At 48.8% G+C, this 14,824-nt stretch overlaps 2 protein-coding genes across 10 annotated transcripts in view; one reads left to right on the top strand and one right to left on the bottom strand.

Annotated features, from left to right (window-relative positions):
• Positions 1-7,880: 7,880 nt before the first annotated feature.
• IL24 (interleukin 24) lies at positions 7,881-12,092 on the top strand. The gene is made up of 5 exons (XM_007105479.3): positions 7,881-8,051; positions 9,134-9,196; positions 10,309-10,467; positions 10,927-11,001; positions 11,900-12,092. The coding sequence occupies exons 1-5, from the start codon at positions 7,881-7,883 to the stop codon at positions 11,981-11,983; spliced, it is 552 nt and encodes a 183-aa protein (XP_007105541.3). The 3' UTR covers positions 11,984-12,092.
• Positions 12,093-12,359: 267 nt separating this feature from the next.
• Positions 12,360-14,824, bottom strand: part of FCMR (Fc mu receptor) — a 15,093-nt gene continuing 12,628 nt past the window's right edge. For all 9 annotated transcript variants that reach the window (XM_055083924.1, XM_055083925.1, XM_007105462.3 and 6 more), the window contains one exon: positions 12,360-14,127. In XM_055083924.1, coding sequence (XP_054939899.1) covers positions 13,951-14,127 — 177 coding nt within the window. In that variant the 3' untranslated portion in view covers positions 12,360-13,950. The remainder of the gene's footprint in view (positions 14,128-14,824) is intronic.

Below are 14,824 nucleotides of genomic sequence, written 5' to 3'. Positions count from 1 at the left end.
GAACCCGGTTCCCCTGCATCGGCAGGCGGACTCTCAACCACTGCGCCACCAGGGAAGCCCAGGGTTGTGCATTTAGAAGGATCTTCTGGAGTAGCGTGCATTCGGTTGTAAAGAGGGATGAGACTGGGAGAGAGTCTATAAAACAGATGAAATAGGGACATTTCTCCCTTTGGCAGAATGGTGTGGGTGGCACAGAGAAAGCATGAAGGCAGCAGTATGGAAGCTCTAGAATGGGACTAAGAGTTTCTTATTCACAGACCCAGGACTCTCTCTTGTGCTGGCCTAATCACAGACTCTGTTTTCCTGGGATTCTACAATCAGATGGGTGGTTATAGTATAATTTCATGAGTTTTTACTCTCATACTACGGACACATGCAAAGCTGGTCCAGGTGTTTAATAAGGCCATGGGATGCAAGGCCGTGTCTCCCAACCCAATGGTTGTTGCCTGAGCAAACTGGCCAACACTTGGCAGAGACCTGTTTATAAACAGCCCAGGAGGCTATTGGGGCCTGTACATAATTAGATTTGGGGATCAGTCATATGAAATGCACTTATTCAACAAATGCTCACTGAGCACCTGCCATGTGCCAGGTTCTGAGGGCCATTCTGAGCTGGAGAAAACTCAGAGCTGGTGCCTAGGGAGTTCGTGGCCTGGTGGACAAGATAACGAGGGCACGGGGAGCGATGACAACGGTGCCATCAGAAAAGAGCACAGGAGTGGAGTGACTGCTGCTGTCTAGGACTCTAAAAATTTCCTTGTAGGTCTAGAGAATGAATTTGGCTAGGAGGTAGGTGGAGGTGCTATTTCGGGAGCATGACGCTGATGAATGACTTGGGATGGGATACATCGCATTCCCACTGAAGCCTTTTCCCTCCTTCCTTCCTTCTTTCTTTCTTTCTTTCTTCCTTCCTTCCTTCCTTCCTTCCTTCCTTTCTTTCTTTCTTTCTTTCTTTCTTTCTTTCTTTCTTTCTTTCTTTCTTTCTTTCTTTTCTTCCTTTCCTTTCTTCCTTTCAAAAAACATATCTGTTAGAAAAATCAACCTTAAAAAAAAAAAGCAACCTTGAATATGTGAGACACAGATTGGCACAGGGGACATGGACTATAATTCATCACCTGGATCTACTCAGGAGACTCTGTAACTATCATTTTCCCCAACCCTGCACACTGCCGTGTATTTATTTAAAATACTCTTGCCCTTGGGACTCAAAGTTGACGCTCTGCAGGCTGTGGGAGGGTACAAGAGCCTGACTCCTGGGAGGCAGTTGCAGTTTTCAGAACTGCATGTCTCTTGTGCTTCTGTTTCCTGTGACTGGCCAAAGTCTTTGCTTAGAAAGCTGAGACCCAAGTCCTTCACCCCACTTCTCCATTCCTGTCTGTAGCTCCCAGGGCTCAGGAACACTAGGTTACCTTACATGCCCTGCAGCTGTATTTAAATTGCTGTTGTCCATTGATTTCCATTAAATTTCAAGCAAAAGAACAGTTATCCTCCTTCTTCCAGCAACTTCCAGAACCTTCTTCTCCTTGGTCCCCTACAGCAGCTGTGTGGCCATAGAATTAGTGGAGGTCCCAGTGGTCTCCAGCAGGTGCCCTCCCTTTATTTTTGCTGGCAAACTCCTACTCAGGTTTCGAGCCTTAGGTCAAATGTCACCTCCACCAGAAAGCTTCTCAACCCCTTCCAGCACCATCCAAGACACACCTCACCGAGATTCTGCCTCACATTTATGTTTCCATTGGCTCCATCCTTCTGTTAGTGGTGTTAACACATTCCCATGACTCGTGTTGCAATTGATCTGTTTGCAAGTGTATCCACTCTACTGACTCATTAGAGCACAAATACTGTGTCTTCATTCTTTTTTTTTCACAGCTTTATTGAGATATAATTTGCATACCATAGAGTTCACTGTTTAAAGTGTACAATTCAGTGGGTTTTAGTATAGTCACAGAGTGCATCACTATAATCTAATTTTAGAACATTTTTCCTTACCCCCCCAAGGAAACCTTGTACTCATTAGCCGTCACCCCCAATTCCTTCTAGCCAGCCAGTCCCCAACTCCAAGTCCTAGGCAGCCAGTACTATATTTTCTGTCTCTATAGCTGTGACTTTTCTGGACATTTTATAAATTGTTATCATAGTCATTCATTTTTTTGTATAGACTTTTCTGACACTCAGTAGGTGCTTAGGAAATGTTTGTTCATTAAATGTGTGAATACTTGCAAGATTGAGACGTTGATGAAGGGTGGAACAGAGGAAAGAATACTGGACTGAGAGCCAGAAGACCTGTACTCTAGTTCTGATTCTGTCATTTATTTATGTGACCTAGGGAAGATTATTTGACTTTTCTGATGCTTAGCTTTCTAGTCTGCAAAGGACAGTTAATAATATCTATCCTCTTTCTCATAACATACTTGTGACAGTGACTATCAAATGAGAAATTTCACTTGGGGGTACTTTGTACATCTGAGCATGCTGTACAGATGTAAGAATGATCTATGTTTGTTTTCATTCTCATCCTTTGAAATGCCTGTAATAATAAATCATTTATTACACTAGCGACAGAGGACAAGGTGGAACAGCAGACTGCCAGTCTAAGGGGGCCAACCAGTGGACACCCACCCCTCATCTCTGCTCCTGGAACAACGGCAGCTGAAACAGGGAAAAGGACTAACAAAAGCCCAGAAATCCCACATCTATCGGTGCGTGAGTTTCCCAGCCAAATAAGGAGATAACAATCCATTTTAGAGTGAAGATTAAATCAGTTCACAGGAAGAAAAATGGTGATGTAACTTTCTTTTATCTCTTGGCACTCAGGAAATACTAATTCACGTTCTCATCACTTCTCTCCCGCAGGGCATTGCCATCAATCCGAGAAGGAGGGGTTATTCAGGTTTAGGAGTGAGCTGTTTACTGCCTCAACCAGGAGTGGAGAAGGGAACCTTCTCCATCCTGGTTCAGTCCTTTTCTCTCTATATAGGTTTAGGAGAATTTGTAGAGGATGTGGGGTGGGAGTAGAGTTACTTCTCAAACGTAAAATTCAGACTGCAGACATGATATGACATACATGAAATACATATATACATATACACATACGTATGTGACAGGCATGGCCTGAGAGTAACAGGATAAACCTCCTCAATCTAATAAAGTGTATTCAGGGAAGAAAGTAGCCTTGTAAATCAAAGTTTATCCTCAGAGGAACTTTTCTCCTGTCCAATAGTATTGTGAAGAAAATTCTCCAAGTTTCCAGAGAGATTAGAAGAGCCCCTGGTCTTAGTCTGGTCCAGGATGGAGTTTGGATGAAAAAACATGGATCTGGACTAAGGGATCAGCCCGCCTTTCTCCAGCCTCTCAAAGTCTGAGACATCGAGCTTCTCCGGGAGCGGGGGGTGGGGGGAATGGTGGTGAGCCAGTGAGCCAGGCCTCGCCCATCTGCTCCCACCCTGGAGCCTTTGGGCACTGCCTTCCAAGTTGCCATCTTGTTTTGTCCCCTCTCCTGATCATTTCATCAGTCCACTGCTTCCCCCGTGCCCCAAGAAGGGCACCCTTCTAATCCTTCTCTATGCCTACGTCAGCCACAGCCACTACCCTCCTCTAGTCCAGGATTTTTTAGCCTCAGCTCTGTTGGCTTTGGGAATCACACGATTCTCTGTGGTGAGGGCTGTCCTGTGCACTGTAAAATGTCTCCAGACATTGTCAAATGTCCCCTGGGGGCAAAATTGCTCCACTGAGAATCACTGCTCTAGTTCCTTCTCCTTCACTTGAAGCCCCCGTTTGTTGAGCGTTTACCATGTGGAAGATACCAGATGGTCCTTCGTGTGTTTTATGTAAATGCTTCTCAAATTTTAATATACATAAGAATCATCTCGAGAGTTTTTAAAGTGCACCTTCTGGTTCAGTAGTTTTTGGGGAAGGGTCTGAGATTTTGCATTTCTAATGAGCTTGCAGATTTTGCTGTTTTGCTGGAGCACAGACTATACTTTGAGTAGTAAGGCTCTATGTCATTGTGTCCCTGTGGCCCTATGAGGACTCGGTTTTACAGATGAGGAAGAGAAGACTCAGAGAGCTCCTAGGGGCTCATCATGTTTTGGGCCCAGATCTGCCTGCATGCAAAACGCGAACTCATAACCAGTGATCTCAGTTGTCGTGGGACCAAGATCTTTGAGTTCTCCCCATGCTCTCCCTTCCCTGGGGAATCTTGCTACGATAAGTTCAGCCAAGCCTGACAGGCAGACACATGTTTGCCTGGAACGTCCATATTATATTACTCCTTCCTTAGACAGAATGAGCAGCTCATGACCCGAGGTGGATATTCTGGAGCCTGCTGAGCTGTCTCCATGACCTCATGCCTCTGTCCTAGCCTGCTCTGCTAGCAGCTCATTGCTCCCAACCTCCTGCCTATTGGTAGACAGTTTTCTAGGATTGCAGCTGCCCTAGGGGCTCACTTTTCCTCTCAGCTCACCTGTCTAGCCTCTCCAGCCCTCTCCTGCCTCCCTGTCATCTCTTTCCCCAATACTCTTACTTTGCCTTCTTCTCTGTCTCATAAATGCCTCTTGGCATCTTCTTCCCATCACAGTTAGGGATTTTTAGTAATGACCTAGACCCTGAAGGGAAAAAGGGTTGGTGATGTGGGCCCCTGCCCAGGACTAGAGGACAAGACTCAGGTCTTCCAGGAGCAAAGGACTCAAGCGTGGTACCTGTAGCAGCAGTGGCAGCTGGCCAGCCTGCTGGCTGGGGATTGCATCACGTATTTGATTTACTAAAGAAAACAAACAACACTGTGAGTGTGATGGAGGGAAGGGGTGCTGGTGCCAGAGAGATTAAGGGTCGGCCACCTGGAGAGGTTGGAAAGGCTGTTCCTCCCAGGGTCCCCTGTTCTTCCTTCTCCACGGAGCCGGAGAAGTTATCCTGCCCCTCACATCACATTTCTACTCCCATGGCTTTGCCTGGACCCAGGTTTAAGGAAACTCTTAGAATGTTTGTGAAAGAAGGTAATTCAGAGCAGGGCTCGGCAACCTCTCTCTGCAAAGGGCCAGATAGTAAATATTTTCAACTTTGTGGGCCTCGTCACAGTAGCACAAAAGCAACCCTAGACCACGTGTAAAACAATGGGCATGGCTGTGTCCCAATAAAAAATTACTTATGGACACTGAAATCTTAATTCACATACTTTTATGTGTCACAAAACACATGTTCTTCTTTTGATTTGTTTTCAATCATTAAAAAATATAAAAACTATCCTTCTGTCACCGGGCTAAGCCATTCTTAGCTTATTCTTGGCCGGTAGTTTGCCAATTCCTCATTCAGAGTCCAATGTTTCTCACACTGTGTTTCCCAGGCTGGATTCAAGAAAGTTAAACCCACACCTGGCCCCCTGCCTCTACAGGGTACTATAGGTTTCCAAGAGGGGCTAGCACATGCCAGGCTTCTCTAATTTACTGACCGTGAAATCCCTAGTTTCGTGGAGAGTCTTGCAGACAAGCCTCCTTCAGGACTAGATTCTGTGGAACATGCTTTGGGAACACTGCTCCAGTCTGCCCCTCATTCTACACCCAGAGAACTGAAGGCTGAGTGCCTTGCTAGTTGGACACATGGCCAGGTCTCTTGATGGCTCTGGTGCTCCTGCCGCAGCACGGCCGCAACCCCTGGGTGACCCCAGGCAGAGCAGCACCGCCGAGGCTAGACCACTAGCACACCAGGGCCCCCAGCCTTCCAGACCTGGCCATGCACAGCAGCTTCCTTATTCTACTTGAACCTGAGAAGGGGCACATTTTGGTTGAGTGATTATACACCTGGTTGGCTGCATATGACGAAACACTCCTAAAATTCTTGTCCCTGACCCATTAAAGGAGAAGCATATCTTGGTCATCCTTGGCCTCTGGGTTACTGTTGCATCATTAAATAGGGCTTAATTATTGAGTGATTTTAGCAGTAAGGGGACTAGTGTACTCTGTACAGTAATCATTGGTTTACCTGTGTATAGGGGTTACAAAGCACCTCTGTGTCACTTTCGCATTTGCTCCTTAAGCCTGCCCTCTGAGGGTGGCGGGATGGGTTTTTGTTGGTTTGCTTGTTTTAATTTTATGGATGCAGAAACTGAGGCTTCAGGTAGCTAGACAACCTGCCCCTGGCACACCGACAGTGGCAGAGCTAGAACTCAGACCCGGGTCTCACCTCACCTCAGAGGCTGCTTTCTCCATTGCCCCATTGTCTCAGAGTGAAGGGTGACGAGGCAGTGAAGCAATTCTCTAGGAAAGCATGACCAATTTCCCTTTCTCCACCTCCCTCTTCTTCCTCCGCCCCTCCCCCACAGCCCCCATATATAGAAAGCTCCACAAAGCCTGGCTTTCCTGCACACCTTTACTTTTGAAGCAGCTTCCATAGCTGGAACAGGAGCCTTCCATTCACAGTTGCACCCTGATCGGTGAATGGTAGGGGTGCCTGCCCAACCCTCTTCCTCTACAACAGGAACCAGCCACCTCTAAACAGCAAACCCTCAAGCATCACTCCTAGGACCTGAGGTGAGTGATGGGAGAGTCTTGAGTATTTGGCTTTGAAGCCTTACACTGACGCTGCCCTGCTGGGAATGGGGGCTGGGGGATGGCAGAAGTCAACTTTTCCAGTGTTTATGTAAGGGTGAGATATACCATGAAGCTGAGCTGCTTTCTCTGCTTTAACACCAAGAAGAATTTAGGCTGGAGGAGAGGAAGGCCAGGAGGATTATGAGGCCTAGAGATGAATTTGCAAGACAGGCTGCAGATCCTGTGGAGTTTGAAAGAAGGGAATGGAAAGACTCTGAGTGAGAGGCTGAAGCACAGAGCTGCATGAGAGGGCAATGGGTGCTGGCCCTGGGCCCGCTTCTCTGGCCCATGTGTTGGCAGGCACTCCAGAGACAGACCTTCTCCCGGCTTCCTGCCCGGTCTAGGTGTGGAAGACTGAGCGTCCTCAGGTGTGAGACCAGGGCCAGGAGTAAGAAAGGGAGGGAGGGACTGAGCTCTGAGGAAAGAAGGAAGGAAGAAAAGCAAAGGACAAAGAAGTCAGGGAGAAGAAATCTCTGCATACGATTATGATAGACAGACAATGGGGTTCCCTTCTTCTAGCTTGTGGCTCTTCACAGAGTCTTTCAGTGCAAGGTTTTAAAGGTGATTCATCTGGAAATCTGATTCCTCCTCTTGTTCAGTTACCTGAAAATTTAATTCTTAGAGTCAAGAGCCAGTCCGTCAGCTGAGGTGGCATAGTGAGTGTGTGACCGTAACCTATCAATCAGCTAGCCCCTCCCTGGGGGTCAGGGTTAAACCCACGGCTCCTCATGAGTCGGAGGTGGCCTTCTCCTGGGGGAGGGGAGAAAGACCTGTCCACGTGTGGCCGGTGACTTAAGGGCAGAACTCAGACAGGCAAACGCCTAGCTAAGCTCTCTATCCTGCTGAGTGTGGGCTGCCGATATGAGTTCTCTGGCACATTATAAAAGAGTGAAGAAATGGCACTCCTCATTTCTTCACTCTTTTTGGTCAAATTCTGACTAGCAGGTTGTTGGCTAGAGTTAACTGTAACAGAACAAGGAAGGAGGTGCAGGGTGTGTGTGTGTGACATGGATGGGGGGGGCGTAGATAGTGGGAAAGCCAGGTCAATGGGTATGAGACCGAGGGGCAGAAAGAAACTTGCCCCACCCCAGGGCACCTCAGCAAGGCCACATGTTTGAATTATTCTAACACCGGGAACCCACTCTAGTTTCAATTTTCCCATCTGTGTGTCCCCGAGGCTGGCCGAGGCAGAGCCAAGGAGCATTACTCTGGGGTGTACCCCTCCTGAGGCAGAGGGCCTGCCTCAGAGGGATGCCCCCCTTTCTTCCAGCAGGATCCTCCTTGGTCCTTCCTCTGCTGCAGATGGGCTCTCCTGTGCACATGTCTACCCTTCCCTGCCTGAGTCTGATCCTGCTTTTCTGGAGCCAGGGTCCAGGGGTCCAGGGCCAAGAATTCCAATTTGGGCCGTGCCAAGTAGAAGGGGTAGTTCTTCAGGAACTGTGGGAAGCCTTCCAGGCCATGAAGGACATTGCGGTAAGTGAAGTGCTGTTCTGAAGCCAGCCGTGGGGGTGATTCTCGGTAGAGGATAATATTTTATGATTATGGAGCCTTTTGCAGCTTGATCATCATTTTCCTATCCAGGAACTTAGTGAAGTCAGAGGTATCACAAGTCTACATTTCCTCTTGCACTTGGGGAAACTGAGGCTCAGAAAGATGTGGCCAGTCTGTAGGAAAAGAAACACAGCCCACGAGGAATAAAGAAGGGAGCCCGATTCATTTGAGCTTCATCTATGTCCCAGGGTTACATGAGACTCCACCAATGGGAAGTCATGGGAAATCCTTTGAGACCCACTAGAAGTTTCACCTACTGCTTTGCCAGCTCCTTCTAATCTGTTCCCACCTGCTTAGGCCTTGAGTAAATGTCGAAGAATGTTGAATGCTGAGTTGGGAAAGAATGGTTAATAGAGCCTGTGACATGTACTCCCTAAAGGGCAAGGCAGAAAGAAGGAGCTTGATGAGGCAGCTAGGGAAGAGGGGAGGGTGCTGCATTGGAGACAGGGCACCTATGTATGATCTTGACCTTGAAACCAACCCATACAGCAACCCCTACCTTCGCCCCCATCGGTTTCCTTATTTGCACAATGAGGAGGTGGGACAAAGGAGCTCTAAAACTCCTTCCTCTAAAGCATTCTTTGGCTCAAAATTCAAGAACTGGGATGAGTGGTGGGCTGCAGGGGAAGCTCCAAGGGGCAGCCCCCCGACCTGCCCCAGAATATGGAGGTAACTTCCCGCTCCTAGTGGTTCTTAAACCACACAGGCTTATTTCTTCCTGCCTCAAGTGACCAAAGGAATCAAACAGGTCCCTCATCAAAGCTCTAAGAGCCCCTGGGATTCCATCTGCCCCTGGGGGCCAAGATTGGTGATTTTCTGGGCCTGGAAACTTGTACCCCTACCGCAGGAGCCAGCTCAGCATGGCCTTTCCTGGGTCCTCCCTCTGGCCTCTGAGATCTCACAGACTGGATAGATTTAGGGGTCTGGGGAAGCAGTGTGTATTTGCAAGGTCGGTTTCTATGTGACCCCCAACCTGGAGATATCTGTTCTTTTTGTTCCCAAAGCAAGCTCAGGATAATATCACGAGTGTCCAGCTGCTGCGGAAGGAGGTTCTGCAGAATGTCTCGGTAATCAGATGCTGGGGAAGGATGGTGCCTCCTCTGGGTGGCTGGTCTTCTATGGGTGACGCTGAGGGGTTGTCTAGGGGATGCTGACAGAAGACTTCACTTCTGCCCTGGGCCGAGCCTGCATGGGACAGGGCTTGGTAGTGAGCCAGAGAAGTAATATCTGGGGTTGTCACCTCAGTATCTGGGGTATGTGAACATATGGCATGAGGAGAGGGGCGGGCATTGAGGCTTGTAAACCTCTGTCTCCATTTAGCCAGAGTTGCCATCAATCTAGATTTCTCTTTTGCTTTTGTCGGCCCAGTGAGCATGTGCTTAGGCCACTTCCATGCCCCTACTTTTTTTCTCACCTGTTACTCATCACCCATCTAGGCAGTGAGCACAGACGACTGAGCCCTGATCCCTGAGAGATGCTGAGCTTCCCTCTGTGGCACTTCAGGGCCAGTGTGCAATCCCGTGCTCAAGGATACTAGTTTTCTTTTCTCCTCATTTCTTCTCCCTCCAAGCCTTTTCCCTGCCAACTCTCAGCCAATTAAGATCTGGTGCTTTTCAAGGTCCATCACCACCCAGAGCTATTAGAGAGGCCATGTGGTATAGAAGAAAGAATACTAACCAGATGGGAGTCAGGAGTCCTGGGGGGTAGGCTGTGTCTGCCACTGACCAGCCGTGGGACCCTGGGTGAGTCCCTCCTTTCTGGGTCTGCGGTTCCTCCTGTCAAACAAAGGGGCCTGAAGGCTCCTTAAGATCTAACATTTATCAGGGCTTCCCTGGTGGCGCAGTGGTTGAGAGTCCGCCTGCCGATGCAGAGGACGCGGGTTCGTGCCCCGGTCCGGGAGGATCCCACGTGCCGCGGAGCGGCAGGGACCGAGAGCCATGGCCGCTGGGCCTGCGCGTCTGGAGCCTGTGCTCCGCAACGGGAGAGGCCACAACACTGAGAGGCCCGTGTACCGCAAAAAAAAAAAAAAAAAAAAAAAAAAGATCTAACATTTATCAGCATCTCCTAGAGGATCGCTGCCTCTACTGTGCTTATCTTGCCTTGCATGGCACGTGAGTGGTTCATCCAGGGCTGGGGTGGGCAGAGGCCTTGGCTCCGCAGTGACCCCGCCCCTCCCCAGGAGGCTGAAAGCTGCTACCTCATCCATGCCCTGCTGGAGTTCTACTTGAACACTGTCTTCAAAAACTACCACGATAAGGCAGTTGAATTCAGGATCCTGAAGTCATTCTCTACTCTGGCCAACAACTTTATTGTCATCATGTCCAAACTGCAACCCAGTGTGAGTAGAACAAAGCTGGGACTGAGGCCCACAGGAAATGCTATGTTTTCAGAAGACTCGTCTTCCCTTATTTGGCCCTGCTTTTATTCCACGACAGGGAGCTGCAGGTGTCATGGAAAAGAGCACAGGCTCTGGACGCCAGCAGTTCTGGGCTCAAATCACGGTCTGCTTCTAACCAACTGGGTGTCCATTTGCAAGGTGGTCAACCTCTCTGAGCTTTGCTTTTCTTATCTATAAAATGCTGATAATCAGCCCTACGTGGCAAGACTGCTGTGAGAATTAAAGGACACAGTCCCTGCTGCATGGTGGGAGTTCAGCATTGGCTACCTTGGGGACGTGGGACCTGGACCTGTCCTCTTAGGCCTTGGGCACCCCTCTGGCATCATTAGGAAGGGGTGGGGGCGGGGCTTGCCTCTGCTCCTACCTGACACTTGGCACACATTTTTTTCTGTTATCCAGCAGGAAAAGGAGATGTTTTCCATCCGTGAGAGTGCACGCAGGCGGTTTCTGCTGTTCCGGCGAGCATTTAAACAGGTAATCCAAGCCAGGAACTGAGAGCTGCCCAGCTGGAAGTAGACTAGCCTGAAGTGTCACACGATTGTTCCTCAGGGACCGAGTGCAGAATCCAGTGCAGCTGACTCTACCTGGGTGGCCCCAAAGCCACCTGACTTAGCACAGCTGTAGCTGCGTCAACTGCCATATACTCTGCATAAATACCACAAACGGCAGCCTATTTTTCTGCCAGTTTTCAAGTTAAAGTGCTATTATATTTCCCTACAAGACGATTTCACTACCAAGGACATTCCCAAGTGAGAGTTTTATGGGTACTTGAGGTGGGCGATTGGAGTCAGAAGTGAGGGGGAAGGAAGGGAGAACCCCCAAGCACAACACACATTGTGTGTTTTCCAGGATGTTCAAAGGGTCTAGTCTGTGAAAAAGAATTACAGGAATTATGTTGCCTTTTCCTAAATTAAGACAACAAAGAAAATCCCAATTTCATACCCAGCTCCCCTCCAAAGCAAATACAATTTTGATCATTTTTTGAGGAACAGATACCCCAGTTTATAAATAAATGGTGAAGAGCAATAATATACAAGCGAAAGGGGCCACCTGGGCCTCAGTTTCCTCATCTGCACAGTGGACTCGGGATGGACAGAATCCACCCTGCACTGGGATCCTGATTCTTAGTGTCAGGGACTCCAGATGCTTTTCCCTTGCTCCTTATCTGCTGCCACTCACCAACCCACCTGTCCTCACCTCCGAAGCAGACAACACTCATAGAAGGGGAATAATTGATGGGTAGGTGACTGTGTCAGAGGCCATCCCAAAGGGGACTCAGCCCATGATTTGGAGTCAGCCCGGGTTCAGGTGTCGGAAGGAAACCTATTCTTGTGGCTTACATGACAGATCTTCAACTCTCCTTTCCCTTTAGTTGGATAGAGAAGCAGCTGTGACCAAAGCCTTTGGAGAAGTGGACATTCTCTTGACCTGGATGGAGAACTTCTACCAGCTCTGAAGGCCTAGGCCAGGATACCCTCCTCGTTCTCCGTGTCATTTCAAACAAGCGTCCCTCCCCATGATGTTCTCTGGGTGCTTCACATCCTTGACCATGGGCCCCATCCTTGGCCCAGGCTTATCCTCAAAGACTTCATTCTTTAAGTGACCCCAACAACGGTCGTGGAAGGTTCCCTTGGGTGCTGCGAATAACCTACAAAGCAGATTCCTATATTTATTTTAATGCTATTTAATTCCTATCAGTGTTTTAACTGATGCCATATTAATTTGTCAGAATGAAAGTTCTGTGAAGGCAGCAAGGACAGTGCCCCATGCTTCTCTCTGATCCTCCACAATCCTTGCCACCACGTGGGGTAGAGGATGGGTGCTCAGTAAATGCTTAATTGGATTGTTTTTAACCTGTCTTTGAATTGTTGAGGAACAAAGAGGGATGCTGGGATGTGAAGTTGAACTTGAGGGCATGGAAATCACACTGTCATGACGCCTGCAGGGGTCCTCTGCAGAGCACTGGGATGAGAGTGAGGGCACTGGTTTGAAATATAAATGATAAAAGATATAATGCAGGGGGGTGCCCAGAACAAAGCAGACTCTCCCTAAACACTGCATTTCTTGCCCACACTCCCCACCTCACTCCCACCATCCCTGCCCCTTGGATGCTCTCTTTCTTATCCTACTCACTCTTCCCTTATCTGCCACTTGGGAGGGTGCCAGTGTCAAGCTGACCTCGTGGATGGTGTCATCATTCCTGGATGACAGGTATGATGGTGGTGCGAATATAATTTAGGGTTAGGTTAGGGTTAGGGTTATGTGTTATCCCGTCTGTGATGACATTCCCTGCTCATAAAAAGCAGGCACCTCGGGAACCTTTCCTTTCTATCACTGGACCAGTGCCCAGAGAAGCTGAGTTGTGTGTCTGGGAAAGGCCTTCTTCCTAAAAGCAAGACTGGACATTCTCTAGTCTCAGGCTCTGACTGAACTTTGTAGTTGAGTGCAATCCAAAGATATGATGTCTGCCTAACTGTGCCCTTCTTCAGAACACTCGAGAGGATGAATATATGTAGGAGGTGGGGCGTCTCTTCTTCCATGACGTGAGTGCTCTTGACGAACAACTGGCCTTCCAGGGATCCTATATCCTTGTTCTTCCTCACCTGGCTATAAGCTACCTGGCAAAGAGAGGAGGTGCATTTCTGAAAGCAGAGAGATGTAATGGCTTTGGATAGCTCCAACAGACCAAGGCTAAGATAAATGCACACATTTCAGTGCATGGAAGAAGGATAAATAGATGACAAAAACTATTCTATTTCTGAAAGAGGGGGAATGCTGGAGTCAGGGTACTTAGGTGCATCAAGGGAGAAAGACTTAGAGTAAAGAGGGTATCCACATATATCACTAGCACTAACAAGCATGGTTCTGAAAATTTACAACCCTTCGTCACATCAAAATAAATTGCCCTCACCATAGGACTCCAGACAAATAGAAGATCACTAGCAAATGCCGGCCCTAAGATCAGGGCAAAGAGGTTGTAAGGGGTGTTTCATAACAAGGTCCCTTCCTAGCTCAGGGCTGAAGCATGTCCTCACAAAGAAGTTCAGGCACCTTCTACTGGTGGGAAACCCAAGACCAAGAAGGGCTTTCAAAGCAAAAGCTATGCCTAGGCTCCAGTCCAAGGCCATGTGGTCTAGAGCCAGGGCAGCAAAGACCGTGTGATCAAAGACACTCTGCAAATCCCATAGCCTGTTGCATGGCTTGAAAAGGAAGCAAGTGGCATCAGGACAAATGCTCTGCATTCCCAGAGGCCACCTGAAAAGCACACGGGGCTGCAGAAGTGTCCAGGAAGAGCTGGGGGAGGGGGGACTGAGCAGTGCTCAGGGCAAACAGACAGGGATGAGACTCGAGGTGGGACGTGGGAGTAACGAGGGTTCTGAAAACGGATGGAGCGGGTGTTGGAAACCAGCATACAGACAAGACTCATTGGCACCAAGGTCTGGGCCCAGGGGGACAGCTGGAGAGCTGAGTCAGGCAGGGAATATTGACGTAGTCATCGGAATCCGTGTCCTCCATCTTGGCAGCAGGCTGGTGGTAGAAGCTCACATATTCACAGCTGATCTTCACAGATGGGGCATGGAGCCAGGGAGTTTCCGACACCTGGGAACAACCAGAGAAGCATCACTGGATCTGGGTAGGGTGATTGTAGCATCGACAGCAGGCAATGGGGCGGGGTGGGGGGGAAGCATGCATGTGGTTGCTGTCTTCTAGAAGGCAAAACACAGAGGTGGTTGAGCTCCATCAGGTGGCTCCGCCCTGGGGATTTTCAGGGTGGCGTCTCAACCCCAAATAACTGGAAAACACTTAGATCTAACGTGACAGGAAATGCCTTAACCGAGGCTCAGACTAAAATCATGTGACTAAGCACGGGTCTGAAGGAGAACCAGCTGCCGGAGGAGTTTCCCCTCTGGGATTAGATGATGTGACTTATGGAATAAACATGCATCTTCTCAGGGAGTTATCAGAAGTATGATGAGTCATCCTCTGCACCTCCATAGGGCTTTTATTCCATGGAAAGCTTGTGATGTGACATGACAGTGCATTCCAGGAAGGAGCCGGCTGGTGAAGCAGAGGAAGGTGGCAGGCCATGTGGAACTCCACTTCCCCAGAAAGAAAGTTCAGGATCATCTGCCTTCAGGATGGATCAGTTCTCGGAGGGCAGGGCTACGCCATGACTCTAACACGGCACAACTATTGTAACATCCACCCAGGAAGTCTGCAGTAGGGAAAGTCACACTTTTTTTTTTTTTTTTTTTTTTTTGCGGTACGCGGGCCTCTCACCGCCGTGGCCTCTCCC

The sequence above is a fragment of the Physeter macrocephalus genome, chromosome 4, assembly GCF_002837175.3.
Source record: "Physeter macrocephalus isolate SW-GA chromosome 4, ASM283717v5, whole genome shotgun sequence".
Classification (NCBI taxonomy): domain Eukaryota; kingdom Metazoa; phylum Chordata; class Mammalia; order Artiodactyla; family Physeteridae; genus Physeter; species Physeter macrocephalus.
This window is presented reverse-complemented; position numbering and strand designations above follow the sequence as displayed.